The sequence below is a fragment of the Parasteatoda tepidariorum genome, chromosome 6 (assembly GCF_982258835.1).
Source record: "Parasteatoda tepidariorum strain Cologne lab strain chromosome 6, Ptep-v5.0, whole genome shotgun sequence".
NCBI classification, from domain to species: Eukaryota; Metazoa; Arthropoda; class Arachnida; order Araneae; family Theridiidae; genus Parasteatoda; species Parasteatoda tepidariorum.
In genome coordinates, this window is record NC_141760.1 from 54,836,581 (window position 1) to 54,852,753 (window position 16,173).

The 16,173-nt window shown below is 31.9% G+C and overlaps 1 protein-coding gene across 1 annotated transcript in view; it reads right to left on the bottom strand.

Moving 5' to 3' along the window:
* LOC107437562 (uncharacterized) overlaps window positions 1-14,689 on the bottom strand; it is a 55,020-nt gene extending 40,331 nt beyond the window's left edge. The window contains exon 1 of the mRNA XM_016049617.5: window positions 14,531-14,689. Coding sequence (XP_015905103.1) covers window positions 14,531-14,575 — 45 coding nt within the window. The 5' untranslated portion in view covers window positions 14,576-14,689. The remainder of the gene's footprint in view (window positions 1-14,530) is intronic.
* Window positions 14,690-16,173: the final 1,484 nt, after the last annotated feature.

Here is a 16,173-nt window from a genome sequence, read left to right on the forward strand (position 1 = left end):
AGTTATCCGAGGGTACTGCGTTTTTTAAATGAATCAAATATGACGTTTGCCAGTTCCACAATCAAGCCAATAATTTACAGCTGTTTCTGAACAAAAATCTGAAAGGGGTATTCCATTTAGGTAGATGTTCAAAATTGCTTTTAAAGTTTCTTGTTTAAGACCAGTACGTATTGTGTTTTTTTTGTAAGTTTATTGATGCAAAGCCCCTTTCAACCGCTGCAGTACTCCCAGACAGAGAAAACATCAATATATGCGCAGTATGTTGCTGTATTGTGGGTCATTTTGCTGCCTTGTAACTTACAAGACTCTTGTAAGATAACAAAAATTGAAAATGTATCACGAACATTAACGGGAAAATGGCCGCCCGCGCGGACGTCGGATTCGAGAAATTCGTTGTCCGCGGAGAATTTTTGACCGTCGAGGACGGGCGGACGGGCTGTTTTTCGAGCCCTGGACATAAATGCTAATATATGTAAAGTCAACAAAAAGTTCTTTTTCTAAATTAAAGTGGTACTTAACAGAAGAAATTATTCACTTAATGTAAATGCATATGTTATGCCATTAAGTAAAGCCATTTATGTATCATTGAAATGCATGTGGTTGGTGGGTTAATTAACTTCAATTTTTGCAGATCGGGTCTTCAATATTTATATTTGAGCTTATTTTTGAGCAAAATGCACAGTCTCAGAAGTGACGTGGAGGTCGAAATGTGTGAGAAACATATGCTCATTGGGTGCAATAGGATTCTAACCAAAAACCACCGGGTTCGTTGTCGGATGCTTTAACCACCATAGTTGTGCACTCCAGTCCAGGGAAAGTAAGGAAGCTTTCGAAAGTGTCCACTGCAATGATACGTCATGATCATTGTATCCAATTCCAGTGGTAAAAAAAGGTTGCAATTTGGAAAATATGGTTCCAATAGCTTAGTCTGACGATCGGTAACTTGAATCTCGATTTCTGCTCATTTAGCTAGAACTTAAAAAAATTTGAGCGAATGGAATGTATATCATGCTGCGTCATATTGCGGCGGCTTCTACATAAAGCTTCTTAACTATCTCTGCACTGGGATGTACAACAGTGGTGGTTAGAGTAGCTTACTATGAACATATAAGTCCTTGGTCCGATTCCTGAAAACAGCTGTCAACAAATATCTTTCTTGCACATTTCTTCCTCATTATCGCTTTTGAGGTTATACATTTTATTAAAAAATGAGTACATGCTGTTTGAAGTTGTTGTAGTTCATTTACGTCGCACTAGAGCTGCACAATGGGGCACTGGTGACGGTCTGGGAAACATCCCTGAGGATGATCCGAAGACATGCCATCACAATTTTGATCCTCCGCAGAGGGGATGGCACCCCCGCTTCGGTAGCCCGAAGACCTGTTCACGAAATCGAGCACTTTAAGTTAGAGCAGTTTAACTGGGACCAATACAGCACACCCTTGGTCCCTACGCAGACTAATCCAAGCTGTCACCCACCCGCACACTGACCGCAGCCAGTGATACTTGACTTCGGTGATCTGCTGGGAACCGTGTCTTAACGATCAGTCCACGGCGGGACATATGCTGTTTGAATACATTCGATTTTCAAATTCGACTAGGTTTGTTTTGAAACTATTTTGACACATTTTTGCTCAATTTTGAGAAACCTTTTTTTTACAATATTAAAGACATCAGAGCTCTCATTAATTAAATAAATTATTTTTGCAACTCTTAACTTCCAAATGATTTGTAAAAGTAATGTGTTTTAAATGGTAAAATTTTTCGTTCTTCTTACTATTACCTAAAGAGCTGCTGCAAAAACATGCTATGTCAAGAGCAACCGATAATAGGAGTAGTCAGAGAGATTCCTGCATTTGGATCGATCCTGCTTAAGCACCATTCCCACCTCATCGACACGAAGGTTCGAATAAGGAATCACAACTAATTGCACTTCATTCCGGTAAGCAGTGACATCACGTATTAACATTTCCTCTGGAGGTTGTTATGGGAACCCTTTTGGCATTTACGCTATAACTTAGAAAGTCATCAATTGTCACTGAAATTTGCCCACTGGGGGAACATTATTGAATAAGTGAAACGTAAAAAGCATTGAAATTCGTTTGACATATGTTTTGGTACAGTCTTCGTGGGTATTGAGTACATTAATTTTATGGGAATAAGTAAGTAAATGACTGATCATTCTATCCAAATAAAAAGGGAACTTAAAATGGGGTTACTTTTTGGTAAATGATGTTGTTTTGAGACACTCGCGCTTTTGAACGTTCAGAGGCTTCCCTTAAGAGCAAAAATCAAGATAATTTTTTCAGAATATTTTGGTCAATATCGGGGTCAGTATTAGATTAAGATACTGCTGTCATTTCTGTGATAATGTATACTTTTTAAATTTGCCATTATTTTCCGATATTCTAACAGATATTTTTAGTAACTATTAGACCAACTTTTATAAAGAAAAAATGCCGAAATATATTTTTATTTGTAATTAGAGTGTCAGAAAAATATGTATACACCGTGACCAAAAAGTTCTCATACAACTTTTGAAGCACCTTATAAGATTATATATGTGTTACTGTAGCACCCAATTCCTTTCAGACAATTTAGTGTAAGGTATATATTGCAAGATTATATACTTTATTTTATAACCGTCGTTGAACAGTGGACCTAATTTTTAGGGTTTACGACTAATGTTAAACTCCGTCGCCTTGTAATTTTGAACCCAATCCAGAAGACAAGGGAACTCTTTGATCAAAATTGGGAGAAATTTGCTTTGTGGAGGATTTTTTGATGAAATTAACCTGCTTTATCGTTACAAGGAGATGAAAAATACGATAGCCTCTAACGGTTAACCTGACGATAAGGGGACTCTAACCCGTGATCCATCTACCACTGAGGATATTTTGCGTCAGCATTGTGGTCGGTGCAAGCCGTATGCGGTATTCGTATCGGCCAGCCATCACCGGGATTCGAACCCAGATCAACTCATTGGAAGGCACTCAATACGCTGAGCCATCATGGTACAAGCTTATATATTGTACTTCTTATAAGTTTTCTTTACCTGTAGGTAGAATTAAGAAATTTCAAGAAATTGGGATACGTGATTTCATCAAAGGAGAGCAGCCGGGGTGAAAAGAGATTTCATTTTTAAAACTATCAGAAGGTATAATGAGATGTCCTCAGTCGATGACAGAAGAAGATTTGGCAGACAGCGATCTGTTTGGACAAAAGAGATTATTAAAAAGGACAAGGATAGGATACGACGAAACGGACAAAGATCTGCTAGAAAGCTTGCCCTAGAGTTCGAAATATAGGGGGGATCAATGTTAAACGTTCTAAAAAAGGACCTTGAGTGCAAAGCTAATAGAAAGAACAAAATTCACGTCTTTTAGAATCTGCTAAGATGAAAAGGGGGCAGAGAGTGTAAGAAACTCTTGTATGTCACGCTGAGGATGAGTTTGCCTTTTAAGACAAGAAATTATTTGTTTTACAGTATGATAGAATATCCCCAAAATGATAGAATATGCTCAATTTTTATTGATAACTTATCTGGGCTGGAAGTCAGCATTATGTTCCGGGGTATCGAAATACTTCATTTGTGAGGGTTTAGGGTTTCTTTAAAAAAAAAAAAAAAGAAGATGCAAACTCCCGTTAGTTTTCATTCAAAAGGGAGTAAAAATCATTGCCCAATATTATAAAACCGAGAATTTGGACTAAGTTTTAACTCCAAGTGTCCAGAGTGGGCATAGATGGAATGTTTCTGATTCCAAAAAGATGGTGCTCCTTCTCATACCGCACGTGTCGTTAAGGAGAGGTGCAAGAAAAATTTGCTGACATTTTCAGGAAGAATGAATGGCCTCCCAACTCCCCCGATCTGAACATGTTTGCTTATTTTGTTGGGTCACACATGCTCTCCCAACCTAAAGACTATAAAATCACCAATCTGATCAAATTCAAAGATGAAATTCTAAAGATATAGCAAGAAAAGCCGATGGAAGCCGTACATGACTCATGTGATGGATTTGGAAAGAGACTTAAACTCGTTAATAAAGTAAAAAGTGGTGTTATTACAAAGTAATAATTGTAAAGATACTTGATGATTGCCACTTTAATTTGCAGCAAAAATGTTTTGCATAATTTATTTTGTATTACAATAATGAAAATTTTAAGTGTAAGAGAGCTTATTGGTCACCGTGTATATAAGGGGCATTGTGTCTCATTCTCATAAGTGACAAAAGGCTAAGTAAGAGAGCAAATGAGGTATCAGGGGATTAATAAAGCACACCAGGTGGCGCTGTCGGTCGAGGGGTCGCTCACTCCTTTGGTGCCGAGCTGGAAGTCATGAGCTTGATGGCTGTGTATGCAAATTCTGTTGTGACTGAAAGTTCTTCTGTTGGTTTTTATATTATCACACTTTATAACTGTCGTAGAAACAGTCAGGCAATTCTTAGTTTACGACTATTAATGTTCCACTCTGTATCCATATAATTTTGAGCCCAGCCCAGAAGACAACGGAACTCCATTGCCAGCATGAGGAACATCTAAATGGAAATAATTTACACCGTTGGTATGTATAATTTCAATTTGAAAAGCATATTCATAGGGCATATTAGATGTGTTTTTCTTTTTTAGGTGGAAGACAGCTTACTTGCTTCATATTTTAATTCTTTGTTGGCAAATTATTTTTTATTGGTTTGGTTGTAATAAACATGCTCATTAGTGTATTTATTATTTTTATTTTCTATAATTGTTTTCCAGCTTTTTAAACATTCTTAAATTCTTTCTTTCTATAGAAATCTCGTGTCTTTCTTGGAAGAAAACCACAAGAATATTCGTGATTCCTTACATGGAATTAATTTGTTTTCCGCTAAATTTTTTTACGGAGAAAAGAATGCATGAAAGTCTGGATCAACAAGTTCAAGTGAATACGAAGAATTTCTTGTTTGAATGTGTCTATTAAAGGAAAAGGTGAAAAAAGTTAAAAGGTTGAAGAAGGTGCCTTTTCGACTAAGCTAAATAAGTTTTTCTTTTCATTCATTCTAAGATAATTTCAAGAAATAAGACTGATTCAGGCATACTTTCACTTATCCTATGTTGAGTTCATTTTAATATAAAATAATTCCACCATTTTCAAATGTCTTATTTACAGGCATTAAAAGCATATAACTCGGTTAAAATAATTTTAGGAGTTCTAATAATTTTTGTGAATATAAGTCTTAGGGTCATTTATGCTTACATTACGTATGAAAACATTTATGGGTCATTCTCACGAAAACTGTCATTTTTCAGTTCATAAAATCCCAAAAAAGTAAAGTGAATAAAAATCTCTGAAACTTTTTATATTAATAGAAATATGTAATGGCATTATAAAGAAAGTATATATCCTATAAATTATACTTAATATTTAAATTAATTAATTTTTTAAATAATTAATTTATAATTAATTAATTTATAATAATTAATAATTCATTAATTAATTTAATAAATAAATTAATTAATTTAATAAATTAATTTATAAATTTTTTAATTTATTTTTCAAAATAATTAATAAGTAAATTAATTATTTTCACTATTTAGAAAGTGAGGTAATGACACTAATAGTGAGGGAATGATATTTTATTTTAATACATGTTTTTATCTAAGTTACATCTACCTAAAGTTTGTAAATGATAACATACTAAGTATATCTAATATTTATTATAATTTAGTCTTATATGGTTAATAGTTTTTACAGGTTTGGGAAATAAAATTGGCTGGCACGATTGAACAAAAAAAAGTTTGATAATATACTCATCTTGAATCATTCCCTCACTTCAGCGTCATTCCCTCACTTTATACACTAGTGAGGGAATGACGAATTCAATGAAATTTAAAAATAACAGTTAGGCCTAATTAATTTCGGAAGTCAATCACATACAATTATATTCATACAAGAAAGCAACATATAACTATCCACTTTCTCGATGAAGTTGTATTTTATTTTACTCTAAAAAATGACATGAGGGAATGACAAATGTAAAATTTTTTATCTGGTTTGATTCATTCAAATTTATTCCACAGCAAAGCTTCTTTAAGTTGAAAATGGAAACATACTGCAATTTTGTTCTATGATGCCACTTGTTAACTTCTGAAGTTTTTATTAAAATATTTTTATTCTAAGAAGATTGCAGGTGATAAGAACATTGCTGTGAGGGAATGACGCGAAACACTGGGGACAAAGTTTAAAATAGTGCTGTGTTAATATTTTTATCAGAAATTAAATATAAAATTGATTTTCTGAATTCTATATTTCAGTATTCTGAAATAAAAAACACGAATTTGTAAAAAAAAAAAATTTGTTTCAGAAACAATTTTTTTCTTTTTTTAAATCAGCAGTGGGGACAAGTGAGGGAATGACATATTGGTATATTTTAATTACCTGAAATAAATAATAAATAAAAATTGATAATTTTATTTTTATTCTCTTGTTAGTTTGCATACCGAAGGACACTTTCCCTGAATTTTTTTTTTTTCGTAAGCTGTAACACAAACATAAAATATACTGGGGACATGAAAATGACTGTTTTTGTGAGAATGACCCTTATATACTAATTTTTAAAAAAGAAAATCAAAAACTTTATGTTATTGACGTTTCTTACGCCCGTAACAGCATGAAAAATTATAAAAATTAAAATGTGGGTGAGACGTCTGTAATACCTTGCTTTTAATTATTAAAAATTTTTGTAAGTATTAATTGATACCAAGACTTATTTTAACAAAAATTACTAGGACATCTTATTTTTTTCTTTTTGCCTGAGTTGCAGTAAAGATCTAAGGTTTTGAGACTAAACGTTTTTCTGTTCTTCCTTTTCCTGTAAGCAAATTTCTAGATGATATAAATTAGTAATTTGTAGCTTTATTTATCCTACATAGAGAGCAACAGATAATAGACTTTATAGGCTGATTGCAAAAATAGAAATAAAAAATTTTGAGATGAGATACTGGTTTTCTAAACCTTAATTGAAATTAATCATCTAGGGTAAGAAAATATAGCAAATTTTTAACATTTCGTTAAATATCTTTTTGTTTTGATGACTGCTGCACACCACCTGGGCAACCATAGCCATTTAGTCCCATTTTCAGGACTCTATCTCTTAATGGCCATAGTAGGAATGCCACGTAATTTGGACCCGGATCTGACGAAGTGGACAGCGCCTGAGCTAGTACCCATCTCTCCAAACTTGCAGACCACTACCAACGACAGGACTTTCAGCCAGAGCAGATTTAACGTGAACCTTGCTGCATATACAAGCCAATTGTTTTATTGGCTGTCTGGATTGAACTCACAACCCGCAGCTCTTCATTCAGAGGTGCAAACGGCTCCTTAATTGACTCTGCCACCGGAGCACAACGTCTGGGCAATGAATTAACTACGATTTCTAGAGTGGACTTTTGCTCATTCTGAACGAAAATCCTGAAGGAGTTCTGTCTTTGAAGAATGCTTCTAAGTTCCGGCTTTTCTTCCAATGAATCCCCAAAGGTGTTCGATTGAATTCAGTTAGGGTGATTGACTCGGCCAGTTCAAAGTTGTAACCTTCTTAGCTGCAAACCAACTTGCCACATCCATGGCGGTGTGCTTAAGATTATTATCCTGCTGAAACTTTCACCCACGAGGCATTTTATTATGAGCATAAGGTGGCATATGAGCGTCTAAAATCTTTCTTATAACCATATAGATCCATAGTCTGATCGATGTGTACAGGGGATCCATTCTTGTGCCTTTAGAACGACAAATAAAACGTTAACCATTGCTTCCAAACAAGTTATAATTTGATTCATTATTCCAATGGACCTTCTTCCAATCTTTAGTTGTCCATGTTTCCTGCTCCTTTCAAAATCTCAATCACATCCTCCTAATCTTAGTCCGGATGAGATGCTTTTTTAAAAAAGCCCGTGCACACAATTTAGCTGCATTCAGACAACGTCTTAGGGTGTGTTTACTCACTATGAGCTCATGTGCGGGGCATCTTGCATATTTGATTAGCTCTCCTTGTCTGAGTCAGCATCCGACTATCTTCAGATTCATGTGCTTTGACGTTGAGTGATTGTTTTGGGGACTTCTGATATAGGAAGATCATGCTCCTTATTTTCCATCATTCTACCTCTTTACTATGTTACAAACAATTGATTTTGGAATTTCAAACTTGGATGGCGATAGCAGAAGAGGACACTTTTTCTTAGCAACTTTAATAATCAAAAGACGAGAGGCCAAAGGTGTGTTTTTCCCTGTATTTATACTGAAGCTGATAGCCAATATTTTATCTTAGAAAATAAAATTCTAATTCGTTAAGGATTATGCAAGTAAGTTTTGCATACAACGACGAAAGTGACGCTGTAAGTTAGTTTCGCATACGACTAACCAGCTGAATGTTTTCCCAGCTTTATATCGGAAACATCGTCTATTTTAGAACATTCTAAGAATGTAAGAGAGCGTGAAGTTTATCTGAATATCTGCTCAAATTCATCGAAAGTTTAAAACTATTTCCATGTAAAAAGAAAATAAGGAAATCATTATCTGAAAGGCAGGAGCCGGATTCAAACCCACATCATATTTTGAGTGGAATTCCCTTGCTCTAACAACTGAGATATAGGAGCATTGTCGTGTGAGATTTTATTACACATATTTAAGTATTAAAAACATGGATTAAGTTAGACTGTCTCAAAACTTCTGATTTCAATTTTTCAAAGTCTTGTTTGGTGTTTGTTAAATTAAAAAAATTTCCAATCTATACTTATTTTCTCCCCAGGTATGATGATTGAAGCTACAAACTACTAAGTTACATCATTAAGAAATTGTGCTTTCAGAGAAAGTTAGAGAAGAAAAGCATATAGTCTCAAAACTTCTGCTCCCTCCCTACTGTTTCAAAGTTTGCAATTATGAAATCTAATAGTGGAATTATCTAATAATGAACAGTTTAGTGAAATAACTTTACTGATTAGAGTGGTAACTACGAACCAGGAGGTCCTTGGTTCGAATCTTGCCTGCAACGAACGAATCTCACATGCTTCTCCCTTCCTATACATATAAGGGATAAATACTGGGCAATGAGAGACTAAAATCATCTATGTCTGTTTCGAGTGTTGGAAGAACCGAAAGGGAGTTGAAATTTGATTAGTAGAAATAACTCCAAAATTAATCAGACAATCAAACTGGTTTTGATCTGTTTCATTCTTACTTTTTAATTACTGATTCGACAGATTTCGATAGTTACCTGACAATTAGTGAATCGACAGATTTCGACACGGATTATTTTTCAAATTTTATTTTTGAAAAGGAGTTTAAAAATATTTGTTAACAGCAGCCACTGTTGTACAAAATGTAATTTAATAAAATACTTTTCTTTTATTTACTAATTATTTTTAACTCGTTCAACAAAGGAATCTGTCGCAATTTTTAAAAACTTTTTAGCAAGGGTAGCAGACACGCAATCAGCAGTTCTCGATAAATATTTTCGTTATTCTCTTTCAACACTGCTCTTGGAACTTTTAGTTTTTTTCTCAGTGAAGGTGATAATCTAAAGTGTTCTAAAAAAAAGGTTCCATCAAGATGAACCCGCCTTTTGAAAAGTTTTTTTTAATATTTTTTTTAATAAAACTAAGCTACATTAGCATTGCTTGAATAAGACCTATTTCGAATAGCTAGACTTTAATATAATCCTAACCTATAATTAATCTATTACAAGCTTACACAAAATAATAAAATACCAGTTTAATTATTGGACTGAGACTGAAATTCTATTGAATTTTGTTATGAGCTTGCTTTTCTGAAAGTTTAATTTTGAAACAGTTAAAACACTACAATTTTCTAAAATTCAACATTTTGAAACTTTAATTTAGAGTTGCCTTTTGGAATGGGTAGCTACTGAAAAAAATGTTACTTCACATTTTGATAACTATTTGCAACTTTAGAAAATTTAATTATTTTAGCATGTAAAACTGCATCCATAATTACGTTTATTGTTAAAAATCTCTTATTTGAAATCAATTACTTAAAATCTATCATTTAAAAATCGATTATTTAAAAGCCAGAAAACTGAGGTTACATCTGATTATATATGGCTTATACGGAATATACAACTCTCACAGCTACAGTTACAGATATAGAATTTAAAAACTTTCAAATGATTTCCCTTGAATACTTTTTTTCTGCTACTTTGTATAGAAGTCATTTTCTACACTGAAAAAGACTGCTCTTCTCAATGATCAAACTGACTTTAAAAGTTTTTAACAAATAAAAAAAACAAAGTTTAAAGCTTTAAAGTTTTTAACAAATAAAAACTTTAATATAGATTTGAAAGAAAATTTCTGACAAGAAAAATTAAACTAAAGCGCTAATAGCGCTTTAATTTCATTTTTAGTTTCATTCGATGGAGACATGAAGAAAAACGCATTTATAAATTTTTGCAGCGTCCGCGTTCAACTGCACTGAACGTGCTAAAACGATAAGTGGAAGAAAGAAGACACAGTATTTGGTGTTCTGCAGTTTGCTTTCTTGTCCTTTGACTTCAGTAATATGTTCTTTAGAACACATTGAAGCAAAGCGATATAGCTTATTATCTAAATGGGCAAAATGGGGCTGATACATTTCCAAATTAATTGTTGAAACTATCAAGATTGAAATTATTAAGATTTATGTTTTTTAATTTCTGATTAGCGACGCTATTGTTCATGTTAAAAATATCGAATAACTTAGATCGCTTTGAGTCCCAAGTTAACCCAAAAGCTTTGGGCAATAGTACGCCTTTGATCAGGAGTGCCTGGAAAATGGTGTTACAACCGGAACAGGAGACGATTCTCAGGTTCCGGACGCAGAACGAGGTCCTGCTTGTAAATGACCATTTGATGGAACTAAACCTCCGGGAGATGTCTTTTGTACTTGTGGTCAATACTCATTATTAGTCCACAAGTAACGGGCTTTTTCCGCAGGAGACCGCCCAAGTTTTTCTAATTTGTAAGTTATTACCAATTTTCGGTTCCCATTATTGCAAAATATTTCAAAAACTATGGACCGTTGCCAAAGACAATAAACTAGTACCCCAAACTATCAATATTTTACCATTGATTAATTGATGAGCTTTTTATTACTTCAAACCATTACAATAAAAGCAACAATAAAGTGTACCTATTTTTTAATTCGTTATAGCTAGGAGGACGATCTTGCGAATGTTTTTTTTTCCTCATTTAAAGTAACACTCAAACTTTGGGAGGTAAATTTTCTTCATTACAGTTTAAGAAAAGTTTTCATCTGATTTCTTAGAAATATATACACGTATATAAAAAAAAAGACATTTAAATCTTTTTTTTTATTTAGTACAAATTACCAGTTAAAATTTTCGAAAGTTTAAACCTCCAAAAGGAGGTAAGGTTCCCCGCGTCCTCTGCTATGACTACACCTATGTCGACTGGTGGTCATATATACAGAGAATGCATTTAAGAATGTATTAATATTCAACTAAATTGTTCATATAAAATGGTAAAAAGTTCCAGTCAAAAATTGAGCTAATTAGCATATTGGACCAAATAACGAAAAATAATCTTTATTAATAAAATGAAGAATTTGTCTCTATTATGACTTCAGAACCGTTTATGAGGATGTGAAATTTGGACAGTGTGTGAAAGGTGCAATTGTAACCCCCGATTCTAAAAATCATTTAAACTTTTCAATTAAATCGTTCAGGAGATACATTTATAAAATGGAATTTTCTCATTGGTTTAGAGAAAGCACGATTGATATTAATTAAACTGCAGACGATTCTGTTTCCCATGAGCACACATAACGCGTAAAGGAAACGATTAGTTGATACAGTAGACTTATATAGTTGACATTCTACGGTTATATTTAAGTGTCTCTGTTGTGTTTTTCTTTATTTCTGAATGATTGATTATATGAAGAACGATGTAACATGAAGGAATAAATTGTAGGAAGGAATAACTTCTCTTATTGTGATTAGTTCTAAAGTAAATTTGTCCTTCTTCTTCATTCCAATAAAACATTTTGAATAACGATAAAATTACGTGAATTTATGTAACTGCTGTGAAGTTATTTGATACTGTGCATTTATGTAGAAACATAAAATTTTCTTTTTAGTTACGAATCTCATATTTTAAATTTTAGTTCCATAGTATGTTAAAAATGTTTCGTCATATTTCTATTTACTTTTGTTTATTCCACGGGCCATTTAACAAATTCTCCTACAAACAGAGAAAATAAAAACATAAACCTACATTAATAACGGTTTTTAGAATTTATTCTTTAGTTTAAAAAGTGTAATGGTGCATGTCATTGATATTAATATGTATTTTATTAAATATAGAAAAAAAATGTAAGTAGAAGAAGAGGTGAGAAAATATTTTATACAAATCATAATTTACTTTGCAAAATGTGATTTTGTCTTCACTAACATATGACGTCCTTAAATAATTAACAATTCATAGAATTAAATTTATTCATATAATTAAATAAAACCAAATAATCAGACGCTGACAAAGAACTTCGTGAGTTTAATTAAAAATACCAAAAGAAAAAGATAAACTCATCAATTTAGCTAGTACTTGACCTCTTTGCTGTAACGTGCAGCTAAAAGCGTTATGGCCAGAGAAGTCTCCAAATTGTTATTTCGTAAGTAATCTAAAACCATGTTTTTATTTCTTTCTTAAATTATGCTTTAAAACGTATTTATATGAAACTAAATAATTTAAAATCAACGGTATTTCATAATTAAAAAAAGTTATGTAATGAGAAGCAAAATTAATGGAAAAATAGTACTAAATCGTTTAGGAGAAAAAGTAAGAAATTGCCATACTATTATTGAAGCCAAAGATGCTTGATTATTTTTGATAAAAGGCGCTAATTGGAATTAAAAATAAACTACCTACTACAGAGCATAATTAATAAAGCATAACCAGAGCATAATAAATTATACTAAATCACTAGGAGAAACGTAGTAAATCAACATACTATTCAAAATAAATTATGCTTAATTAATTTTGGTAGTAGGTACTAATTCAACTAAAAAATTAAACTATGTACTTAAAAGTGAAATTAATGGAGAAATGGTACTTATTCGTTTAGGATAAAAGTAGAAAATCACCATATCATTATTAAACCCAATGATGCTCAATTAATTTTGGTGATAGGTATTAAAATTAAACAATCAGCTGTGTGCTAAAAAGCAAAGTTTTTGCAGAAATGGTAATAGTTCATTTAGGAGGAACATAAAAAATCGCCATGTGCTTATTGACGCAGACGGTGCTCAAGCAATTTTGATACTAAGTACTTATGCTATTATGGTAAATGGTGCAACTTTAATCAATACCAAATATAATCGACACCAACTGCATCAATACTCTTCCGTTTCAGCATAGATACTATGAAAAGATGTTTTTCACAGGCCTTCGAAAGAAATAAGTATCATAAGAAAATCGCTTAATTGTGGTAAATTTATACTATCATGAGTTGGCCACGAGTAAAAGTATCATGCTAAAAGATGATGAACACAGTTAATCTTCACTTTGATGGGCTGAACAGCTAAAACGTGGTTTGCTTAATTTGATAATGTAAAACCACCAACATGGACAAAAAAATTTAAAAAATGTTTTAATTATTTATGCTGAATCAACTGTGCTGGTACATTACTTGCAGTTGTGTACAATATTTCATAATTAACTAATAATTATCAAATTACAAAATTAATTACTAATTAACTAACTACCAATTACTACATAAATTTATTTCACCTCGTTCGAAGAACGGGTATTCTAGATTGTTAATAATATTAAATATTTATCAGGCAGTCATCACTATATTAAATATCATAAGTCATAAACTAGTATTTATTTTCCTTATTTCTTTTAGTTTGAATATCTCGAATAAAATATTATACAAATTTAAAGTTAGATGAAAAAACAATGGTTAAAAATCCGTGCTTTAAAAAATATAATAAAAGCTTAGCAAAAAAATAAAACATATTTATTTTAAAACAGATTTCATTTAAATACCAAACCACTTTTTTTTAAATTCCGTATTCAAAATTTAGAAATAGTAAATAAATAGCTGAAATAAACAGCAAGATGAACTTTATATCAATAACAGAATGGTACAAATAAATAAATAAAACCATATCCTAAAATTTCTTATATAATAAACAAATATTTTTTACAATTTTCAGCGAATTCGAAGTTGCATTCATGTCAATGGCTTCCTGACATTTGCTCTTAAAACCACAGTTTTGTTTAACAAAACACAACTGAAATGGAATAATAAAAAATTTATATATAAAATTAACGAATTAACTAAGCATTTTACGATTATTTCTGTTACGATACACGAAAATGCACTTCTCTTCTGAAAACTCGTGTATTATTCACTGATCTTTCATGATCGCTAGCGAAACATTTTCTACAAACATCAACATAAACAAACTTCTCTCAAGAATCATAATATCTTCATTAAAAATCACTGACACTTATCTAATTCTATAGAATAAAAGAAACTCACCTTCATGGCTATATTGTAAATCTGTTTTAAAAATCGGTTCAGCATATTTACTTTATCCCATATTCTTCTCAATATTCTATCGGAATTCGGTCAGAATTCCAACCACCGATCTTGGTGTTCTTTCTTCCTTCCTTTTACGCCATCATAATTCTGATCAATCTCTTTATACCTGAAGAAAGACAAAATTGATAGAAAAGAAAAGATGGGTGTTGCCATCTAGTGGATGTTAAAAGAAATAATTTTATGCTTTCCTGATTGTTCATTTATTAGCATAGGTTTACTCAATTTTTCAATATTTTAAATATGCTATAAAGCTGTACTTTGCCAATTCGATATTTCAGCACGGAATAATCTAGAGCGGAGGAGAATTATTTAACCGACTTAGAAAAATTACAGTCTTAAGAGTAGGAAAGTATGAAATAAAACTGCTAAATTCGTTTAAAGGTTTTATTTATATTAATTTTTTAATTTGTTGTTTTATATTTTCTTGTCATGAAATTCCCTGTATATTTTAATGGATCTGTTGCTTTTCTAACAGTTTTTCTGAGTTTTATTATAATATTTTTATGTGTTGTTGTTATTTTCTTCCTGCAGAAATAAAAATTTTCAGTGTAATCGTGACTTTTACAGCTAAAGTAACTTATCTAATGCATATTGCATATAGCATATTTATTAACATATCTCATATCTGTTAAAGCTGCGCTAGGCAGCCGTTAATGTGCTACTAGGATTAACTAGGGAATTCAAATTTTTTTACTATTTTCATTGATGATCATGTGCATGTGGCAATTGATGCGGTTTTAATACATACCGAATATACTCTTATAATGGTACAAAGTATTTTTTATGAGTAAATTTGTAGCTCACAAAAACTGCACCAATATTGTACATTTTTATGATAGGTTTTTTAGCAGCTCCTCGAATATATAAAAGCAGGAGAAACATTATGCCAAGTGATACTGAATACAGTTAATCTTTTGATGGGATGAACTACTAAATATGTATTTTGCTTAATCTAATAACGTAAAGCCACCGACCACGAAGGACAGCAAAGAATAACAAATAAACAAATAACATTGGAATTATTTTAGTTTTTTTTTATTTGTGGCGGCGCTTGTTCTAAAGTTATAGGACAATTTTCAAGTGTTATTCAGTACTAATTAATTGATGCTCATTTTTTCTTCTAGAACTCAAGAACAGGCATTCAGCTTTTTTATAAATTACGTTTTAATTGGATATTACGAAGGAAATTTGTATTTAAGGCAAATTTTTGTCAAATATGAGAAGAACTATTGCAGGTAGGTAGTGTTTAACTGCACACCTTCTGAATTTCAAACTTATATAATATTTTATTTTCGAAATTTCGCTCACTCAATACAAAAATATCGGATACAAAGTAGAGATTTACGGAGGAACGAGGTTCGTTTCCCTCTCTAAAAGAGCAAATCTAGTATGAGAACTTTTTATTCGAAAAGAATGAATATTACTTATAACGAAGAGTGAAATGAAGAGTTCGTCTGTATGTCTTTTTCTTATAACTATTTGTGCTGTCGTTCTGAAATTTAGACTGTGAGTAAAGGAGGGAATTTTAGTAACAAATCGCAAAAATCCTTCAAAAATTTAAATGAGATCGTTCGAGATTT